General features: G+C 50.0%; 1 protein-coding gene across 1 annotated transcript; it reads right to left on the bottom strand.

Annotated features, from left to right (window-relative positions):
- Positions 1-344: 344 nt before the first annotated feature.
- On the bottom strand, positions 345-9737 carry CKAP4 (cytoskeleton associated protein 4). The gene is made up of 2 exons (XM_007449044.1): positions 9267-9737; positions 345-2826 (listed from the first exon to the last, which is right to left on the bottom strand). Exons 1-2 carry the CDS (start codon positions 9723-9725, stop codon positions 1495-1497), a joined length of 1791 nt encoding a protein of 596 aa, XP_007449106.1. The 5' UTR covers positions 9726-9737; the 3' UTR covers positions 345-1494.
- Between the last annotated feature and the right edge of the window lie 7 nt (positions 9738-9744).

Here is a 9744-nt window from a genome sequence, read left to right as displayed (position 1 = left end):
AAAATGCTAGTGCCAGCCCTCTGTACACCCACTGAATCTGAATCCATGGGGATGGGCCCCAGGCATTTCTAAAAGCTCCTATAAGATTCTAACAGGTAGCCAGGGTTGAGACCCTCTGCTATAGCTAAGAGTTGGAGTCAAGCAATGACCTATAAACAAACCTGCTAATAATCAATCAAAACTATGCCCCCAGGCCTAAGAGGGAGTCCATCTTGGTTTTAGAATTGAAAAAAATAGTCTTAAAATTGAAAACTTACCCATCTTTCTAATCCTGAATACTGCATGTTAATAACATACATCGTTCAAAGCTACTAAATTCTCAGAAAGCAACCACTCTGGAAAAGTCATAACAAAGCTCAAGTGTTTATTAAGAATTAAAAATACTGTAAATAAGCCATACAGTTCATTTCACAGTAAACTAAACAAACCTTTTTTTTCCTTTTTCTTTTCCTTTTTTTTTTTTCTTTTTTAAAGGGCAAGACAGCCATTAAAGGACAGTACAGCTCAAAGGAGAAGGGAAACAGCAAACAGCTACAGAAAATGCACATGTTCCTCACTGATGGATGGGGTCTGCTGACAGCAAACCTCTTCAGGGACATCGTGGTAAAATAAAGACGTGGCCTCCATTCCCCAGAGAGGCAGCCCATGCCTTTATGAGCAGCTCTCATAATACATTTCTTTAAAGAATCCAAGGATTCCCTTTTCAGGGATTCTAAACCCTTATTCTAAACACATTATTTGGGGACCCTACCAAGAGGCGACATAGGTCGGCCACAGGGGACTCTGGAGGGGTTGTGCCTTCACATTCTGAACCGTCTGGATTCTTTTGCATAGTTATCATTGAGATGGAGAAATGGTTCAGGAATGGAAAAGACACGTACCCCACAGACCACCAAGCAGCTGATTCTTTTCAACTAAAGATGGAGGGGCTTGTCCCCCTCCCAATTCAGAGCTACCATTTATGAACTGTAACCAGTTTAAAGTGGAAGACAAGGAGTGACATCTCATGAAAACCTCAGCCAAAAGTACTAAAAAAAAAAAAAAAAAAAAAGTGAAATGAATTTTCCTTAAAGACAATTAGAAAAAACAATACCTCCTCCCCCCCCACTTCTTTTGTTACTTGAAATCCGCCAGCCAAGCAGGGTTTTTGAGGTTAATCTGCTTCTGTTTATCCTCGGTTGCAGCCACTATGGTTCTTCCCTGACACTAGGGAGAAACATCCCTTCTAGAAGGCACCTCTGATGCACAGGGGCTGGGCCTTCAGGAAACCCACCCAAAGCAGAAGCAGGCAGCCTGTGCAACCGATAGCGCGTGGTAACCATCGTAAATAAATTAACCGGGCACAAAAACACAGAAAGCCCCAGTGGTCCCGGTGATGTGGCCGGCTCTTCGGGAGGGACCAGGCCCTGGGGGGGAGGGGCGCGGGAGCGAACAACACATTTTTTGGTCATGAGAAACTGGACTCGCCATCCGCGCCCTGCACACGCAATCCATTTAGACTTTCTCGTGAATCTTTTCCACTTTCACAAACAACCTATCCAGGTCATTCCTCAGGTCCTCTAGCAAACTTTTGGCTGACTCCAAGTTGTTCTCGTTGGTCTCAATCTTCACTGAGTACGCGACCAAACTGTCCACGGCAGTCCTGAGCATTTTCAAGTCCGACTCCACCTGGCCCACGGATGCTCTGAGGTTGTCCAGAGAGGAGAGTCTGTCCAGCAGGTCCTGGGGGGGCGCGGCGGCAGCGTCGCGGCTGAGCAGCGTGCGGACCTGCTCCTGCACCTTCTGCAGCGCCTCCACGGCGCCGGGAAGCTCGGCCACGCGACGCTTCAGTTCGTCCACGTCTCCGACCAGTGAGAGCTGGGCCTCATCGAGGCTGCGCACCCGGCCCGCCAGGCCGCTGCCGTCGGCGTCCACATCTGCATCGGGGGCGGGGCCCAGGCTGGCCACGCGCTCCTGCAGGTCCGCCAGGTGCCGCGCCTGCTCCTCGCTCTGCGAACGCAGTGCCTCCAGCGTCTCGCGGTGATGCTCCCAGGCCGCCCGTGCCGCCTGCACCCCATCTTCCACGCTCTGCAGCCGCGAGTCCAAGCCCTGGCTCTCCTTCTGAAGCGTTTCGAAGGCCTCGGAGGGTCTGAAGACCCCGTCTTCTTCCGGCCTGAGGGCTGCGGCCTTCAGCTGGCCAAGCTCCTCCTGGAGTCTCCGGATCTCCTCGGGGAGGCGGGCGGCCGACTCCTCCGCCCGGAGGACCTTCTCCATGAGCGCCTGCAGGGTGTGGTGCTCCGAATCAGCCGCCTCCTTGAACCTCTGCTGCTCCTGTTTGAGGCTCACCAGCTCTTTGACCTCCGTGTAGACATCAGACTCCATGGTCTGGACTGTGCTTCTCAGGGCCTCAATGTCCTTCTCTTTGGACTTCACCGAGGTTTGTATTTCCTTCACCGCTTCCTTCAAGGCTTTCAAATCCTGCTTGTATCCCTCCGAGTCTTCCAGAGAGGCGACCTTAGCCTTCACGTCGTTTATTTCCTTCTGGCTCCTCTTCTGGACCTCGGTGAAGATGGCAATGTTGTCATTGATGGACTTGGTGAGCTCGGTCAGCCTTTCCTCCACCGTGTTCTCCAGGGACGTGAAGTCCCGCTCCCGGGCGTCCTTGACCACGTGGATCCCATCCGAGAGGTCTTTGAGGATCTCATTCTGGAGTTTTTGCAGAACTTCACTGATGCGGTTGATCTCGCTCTCCCCTTGCTTCACGGCTTTCTCTGTGAGATCTTGTTTATGTTGGGAGCTTCTCACGAAGGACTCAAAAGTCCCGAACGTGGCTTGCAGAGACTGTACCTGTAACCAAAATCCAGATGTCAACCACGGAGAAGAGCTGATGGGTTTTATGCAATTCAGTTGTATGTCTTTTCGTTTGCCCAGCTTACAGGTCCCTCCTCCTCCAGAAGAGTACCATAATTTTTCCTTTAGGGAACCATCCTTGCACATAGCCCATGTGGTTTAGGGGACCAACCCCAAGGCCGGCTCCAAGTGCTCCAGGCCTGACCAATCAATGCTTTCTGTCCACCCACTTCCCTACCCGCTCCTGGAACCAATAGTGATTAGCTCGCGGATGGGCATGTGGCCTAAACCAGACCAACATATCGATTCCAAAACTTCTCTTAAAACTATTGGGAAAGGAAACCTCTTTCTACTGGGATTGCTAGCTATAGGATGAGGGAAGCCTGGAACAGCTCTGACCAGCACATGACCAACGCCTGCCTACAAATCCAGCCAGCACAGAGGGAAGCAGAACTAAGAGATGGCAAGGTCAAGTTCTGAAGACACAATTTAAATCCCTGGATACAGCTATACTGAAGGAACCTACCCTGGAACTTTTTTGTTTCAGCCAATAAATTCTTTCCCTTCCTCCATCTCTGTTTATGCCAGTTTAAGTTGAATTTTTAGCTCTTGCAACTGAAAGAGTCTCAAGTTTTCATAGAAACAAAGCTGAGGCACATGGGAGACACTGGGCAGGGAGGCAAGAGACAAGGCTCAGGTCTCTGCGCACCACCTGTAGCTGTGTGGCGCCAAACAAATCACTGTCCTCACCTGAAAACTGGACCAGTGACCCTTAGCATTTTCTGGCTTTGTGAACACATTATGATCCTATTTGCCACTACACCTTCATTCTAAATAAATTCTACCCTAAACAGGGTCTGACCTGGAAACCAGCCCCGGGAGCAGGTTTAATGTACTAAGAGGCTGAGTGTGATGATTAATGGCCTGGGCTTCATCCTGATGTGGCACATGGTACCACCTAAAATGCTTTCTTGCCAAAAAAAAGAGAGAGAGAGAAGAAAAAAGAATCCAAATCTGTCAAGTTTCTAGCTCTAACCACCAATTCACAGAAAACATACAAGAGTGAAACATGCCATGAGGATACAGTCAAATCCACAATGTAGAAAATTCTGCAGGACAAATAATCAGGATCTTCAACAAATAAATGGCATATTTAAAGGAGGAAATATAAGAAACTATTACAGATTAAAAGAAACTTAAGAGATTTCTCAATTAAATGTAATGTGTGGACTTATAATGGACCCTGCTTCAAACAAACCAACTGTAAAAGAGACATATTTTTGAGAAAGTCAGGGAATCTGATTTTGGACTGGGTATCAGGTGATAATCAAGAATTACTGTTAACTTTGTTAGGTGTAATATACTGTGTTTTGCCAAAAGAAACAAGCAAAGAAGAGGGAAAGGAAAGAACGGAAAGGAACTCTTTATTTGTTAGAAATAAATCCCAGAATACTTTGGGTCAACTAACGTGTCAGTCAAAATTAAAATTAGATCACTATCCACGGAGTCTGCCAGGGCAACAAGGGCCCTTCAGAGGGTCTAGAATCGAACTGACAATGTTTTCTGAAGCCATGCACCCACTTGTGCCCACTGAATCTTCTAGGGAAGGACAGGCCAGCTTCTCTGCCCATGCTCAAGCCATTCAGCAGACCTGGGCCATTTCCCAATACCGAGAGCATCAGAGCATCTGACAACAAGACAACCAGGTGTGCACCCAACACGGTGGTGGAGTAGAGTGCTTCAGACCCATACTGCTCCACCTCCAGCCCAAAAAGAGCACAACAAAATGGGAGGACGAAAGGCTGGTGAGGGGATGAAATTAAAATAGCAAAAAATTGATAATTATTGAAAATAGTGTTCCCTATATTGATCTCTTCTTTTGTTTATGCTTGAACATTTCCATGACGGACAGCTAAAAAAATAAAATAGCATGGGTTCTGGAACCAGACTGCCCATGTTCAAATCCTAGCTTGGACACTTCCTATCTGTGTAATCTTGGGCCAGTTATTTAGCATATCTGTGCCTTGGTTTCCTCACCCACAGGATGGAAACAAAGATAGTACTGTACCTAAATCGTAGGCTTGTCTTGTGAGGATTAAGTGAGCTTAATCCACTTTACATATTAATATGTAAAGTGCTTAAATTGTGCCTAACACATAATGATCAATAAACAGTAACTGTCACCTTCATTATCATTTAATCTTTCTTCTGGAGTAGCTCAAAGGCTGGAGATTCCTAGCCCACCCTTGGCCCAATGCCAAAGGGCAAATGCTATAGGTATGTGAACAGGACCCCGGGCTCTAGTTCCAGCACCAGCTCTGTGAGCACAAGTAAGTCACACTCATATTCCAAGTCCCGAGCTCCTCATCTATTAACAAATAGGTTTCTAAAGTCCTTTCTGGCTTCCACCAGTCTGTGATTTTAAGATAGATTAGAATAAGATTCTCAAGGACTCCAGAATACTAGACGATTTCCCTGCTTAACCAAATATAACCTAGAGCTCAACTCTGAAATTAGGTTATTCAATCACAGAACCTGCCTGTTCTGAGCACAGCATTCAGAACAAAGGTTTGAACAGGTAGGCACACTACCTGCAACATGGCAGGCGTTCATCACTGTTTTCTGAATGAATCAAAGAATGAACGCATTTACAGAGAAAGGCCTGATGAAGACAGAGCTGGTCCGTTTCCCCCGACCCCTGACTGTCACTCCTAACCTGGGCTGGCTCTTTACAAATGGCTAGGAAGGGGACTAGATCAGAAATTATGGATGAAACCAAACAAATCAACCCGTGACACTGAAAAGAGCACAAAGTGTCTCCCTATGATGGTGTTGTGAGCTGTTCACCTTCACGTGCAAAGATCTCATTATAATCAATATGCAGGGGACTTCCCTGGTGGCACAGTGTATAAGACTCCACGCTCCCAATGCAGGGGGCCCAGGTTCGATCCCTGGCCAGGGAACTAGATCCCACACGCAGGCCACAACTAAGGAGCCCACGAGCCGCAACTAACACCCAGCGCAACCAAATAAATATTAAAAAAAATAATAATCAATATGCAGTGGATACATGTTTCCCCAACATATGGGGGATACCCACTAAGTAGTGGACAAGATGCCAGAGCAAAGTAACACTAAGACATGTTCCCTGTCATCATGGAGCTCAGAGCAGGGGGTAGGAGAAGAGAACAGTGGTGGCTCACATTCAACAGGACACTTGATATACACCAATGATTATGCAGAGCACTTCAGAGACATCATCCCAATCCACCCTGATAATAATCTCATGAGTTGGTAGCTCCTATTAATCCCCATTTTACAAAGCAGAAGCCTGGGAAGTGGTAGAGCTGAGCATCAAAATCCAAGAATGTCTGACTTTAGAACCTGCGCTCTTAGCCTCCAGTGATACGCTCAGGCAGAAGCATGTCCAAAGTGCACTGAGTGCCTGGAGGAGACGCTGCCTCAGCCTCAAGCCTTGACTCCTAGCCCAGAGTCAAGATGAGAAAACAAACAAATACGACCAGAGAACTCACTCGTCCACAAATAGCTTTTAGTCTCATTAAACTGTCCCCACCAGGCCTAAGCCTACTCCTATACTCTACGCCACCCTGGATCTGCCAGAGCAACCCAGGCCCTTCAGAGGGCCTACAGCTGAACTATCAACATTTTCTGAAGCCCTGCAACCACGTGTGCCTGCTGAATCTTCAGGATAAGAACAGACCAGCCTCTTGGCCCATTCAGCAGACCTGGGCCGTGTCCCAATACCGAGAGCATCTGAGAACAAGAGAGACCAGGTGGGCAGCCAAAAGGGCAGTGGAGTAGCATGTTTCAGAGTCACACTGCTCTGACTCCAGCCCCATCTCCACCGCTGAGGGTCTGCACGTCCCTGAATGAGTAACACAACCACTCCAGGCTCAACTGGCCCACCTACAAAATGGTGCTAACTCCTCAGAGGGTGGCTGGGAATGCCTGGCCCACAGTGAAGACTAATTATGAACAAAATAATACAGTAAGAATATGTCCCTGCGAAGAAGCAAACCCCAGCCCCCATCAAACCTCACAGAGAGGGCTGTGAGAGGCTCAAACTTAGGTCATCAGAGGGCCCATCCAACACTACTCACTCCTCAATGCAGAATAACATTTCCTGACCACCCCAGAGGTGCAGAAGGAAGTGGCCACACACTGTGGAAGATCCTGTGTGCCAAACGCCCCCGTTCTGGGCATGTTCTGAGTTCCAAGTCAATGAAGTAAGCATTAATTGAACACCTACTAGGTAGCAGGCAAGGCAATGGGAAAGATAGCACAATGAACAAGCGACTAGTTAAGAGTGTTCTAGGAGTTCACTGCGGTTTGAGTCCTAGCCCTGCCACTTGCTAGGTGTGTAACCACGCAGAGTTCCTTAGCCTCCTTGTAGCTCACTTTCCTCATCTGTGAAAGGGGGATCATAACAGTCCGTACCTGTTGGGCTTGTGACAGTCAAAAGAGATGAGTGCACAGTAAATATGAGGCATTAATTATTAGCTTGATTACGCCACGAAATTAAAAGAAAGGTCATGATTTCAATGGTTTACAGCCAGGTGGACTCTTAAAAATCTGGACAGAGCCCTCCCCTTCATGTGGACATGGGAAAACTGAGTCCCCAAAAGGAAAGGAATCTGTACAAAGTTGTGATGGAGGAGGGGTGGGAACCCGTAAGGAGAATAAGGGAGGGGCAGGGAGGAAGCAGAGAGAATAAGGTTCAATTTCTTCCACCTCAGTTCAAGACCTCCACCATCTTGGCCTCCCCCTCCCCCTCCCCCTCACAGCTTCCTACATGTTCATCTGCTACAGGCAGGGTAGCCACGTGCTGTCCCCCAAACAAACCTGTCTGTTCGTCACTCCTTCTCTCAACAGTTATCCATTACCATCTAGATCTAGACTGGCACTACCCTGGCCACCAGGACACGGGCCTGGGCAAACTCCACCCTCTCTCTCTTCTGAACTCACACAGCAGTTACCCTCAACCGAAACCTACCTGTGTGCTGCTTCACAAATAGGATTTGTCTTTTGCACCTTCACACCCTCCGCAGGGCCTATGAGGAGCCATATGACCATCAGACTTCACCAAATATTATGACTGATTGGTAAGTGGGTGGATCGAAGAGAGGAAACTGAGAGGCTAGTGATTATACTCCAGCAGTATGTCTACTTTTTAAGAATGATTTGACATTCAGGATAGGCAAAGCAGCACTGCCTACTTAATTCCCTTCGAAAAAGTCACCTCCCTTGGCCTGCAGCATGGAGATGACTCACTCCAGTCGCTCTGCCAGTCTTAAGAGGAAATTCCTAGTCCTGCATATTCCACACAAGTCGATAGAAACTTGGCAGGGCAGGCAGCATGCTGGGAAAAGAAAGCAGCAGTTCCAGGCTCAGAAGTGGTGGCGGGATTTTTTGTTTCGATCATGCAACCAACTTTCATCGAGCAATGACATTAGGGGAGGACGCAGGAATGAGGCTGAGGGAGCTGCACTTGGTGTAGGAAAAAAACAGAAAGGGTGGAACCTAAGCTACTTCGTGTTGAAAGGGAGGTCCATCCATACCTGAAATAGGCCCCTGTGGACCCTGCACTCCGCAGTGGCCTAGACACTGTCATGCGGTCTGCCACTCAAGAGCTGGGGTCTTTATCAATTCACTTAATCTCTAAACCTCAATTTTCTGGTCTGGAAAATGGAGTCAAAACTGCCAGTCCTCCCTCCCAGGGTTGCTATGAGAATTAGATAATAAGTGAGTAAGCCCTCTAGACACCATATAAATGTGGTATTATTCACCAGTATGACCTAGTATTTTTGGCCTTTCCTTTCCTGTAAAGCTGAAATATGCTACTTCCAAGGCCCACAAAGGTACACTGGTCCAATAAAGGGCAAGGAGCCTAAAGAGATGAGCTATTTCATTAGAACTACACAAATGAGTAAGACTACTAGCTTTTCTTTCCCCAGGCTCCAGGTCTATTAAAATCTGGCTCAGATGTCTCCCACTGGGTGAGCAGAGGTGCGGCCTTGCCCGAGGCTTCCAGGGATGCGCTGGCTTCCCTTCCAACCTCCTCTTCAGACAACTATGCCCATTCAGCGATTCCTAATCCAAAAAGAATGGGCTTCCCAGAGCCTGCCGGCTTCCTTACAGGTCACCGCTAATGTCCTGTGACAGGCTCTTGGCCCACCCTCCCGGGCCGGCCAGACCATCCTCGAAGCGGTGCACCCCTCGGGGCCGATTCCTCCTCGGCCATTAACAAAGAGGGTCTGGGGACTGCTTCGGAACTAGGGGGTCGGGGCGGGGGCACCCCGGGCCGCTGGCGGGCCTAGGCCGGCGAGGGTCCCGGCCGGGAGGGCACGAGGGGGCCCGGCCGTGGGTGCGTGGGCAAGACGCCGGGCGCACGGCGTTTGGGGGGCCGGGGTACCCACCTTCTGCTCGACGCCCTGCAAGCCCTGACCCAGCTCCTCCCTCTGCCGGGAGAAGTCCTGGTGGCTTCGCCGGACCTGCTGGACCTCTTCCAGAACGTGGTGGACACACCAGCCCGAGAAGGCGGCCGCCGCCACCAGGGCGAGGTAGAAGAGAAAGTTGAGCACCCGGCCGAGCCTGCGCGAGCAGGACGCGGAGGACGAGGCGGCGGCGGCGGCGGCGGCAGCGGCGGAGGACTTGCCGCCGCGGTGGCCGCCCTTGCCGTGCGCCTGGTTCTGCGGATGCTGCGGCGGGTGCTGCTGCGGGTGCGGCGCGGGCGGCGGCGGCGGCGGGTGCTGCTGCGGTGGCGGCGGCGGCTTCTTCGCCACGTCATCCGCGCCGCCCGACGGGTGGGCGCCCTTCTCCGAGGGACTCGCGGCGCCGTGGCCGCCCTTGGAGCCCCTTTGTTTGGCCGAGGGCATGGCGGGGGCGGCGGGGGGG

This window comes from Lipotes vexillifer, unplaced genomic scaffold (assembly GCF_000442215.2).
Source record: "Lipotes vexillifer unplaced genomic scaffold, Lipotes_vexillifer_v1.1 scaffold1014, whole genome shotgun sequence".
Taxonomy (NCBI): Eukaryota; Metazoa; Chordata; class Mammalia; order Artiodactyla; family Lipotidae; genus Lipotes; species Lipotes vexillifer.
The sequence above is the reverse complement of the archived record's forward strand: the minus strand, read 5'-3'. Positions and strand labels throughout refer to the sequence as shown.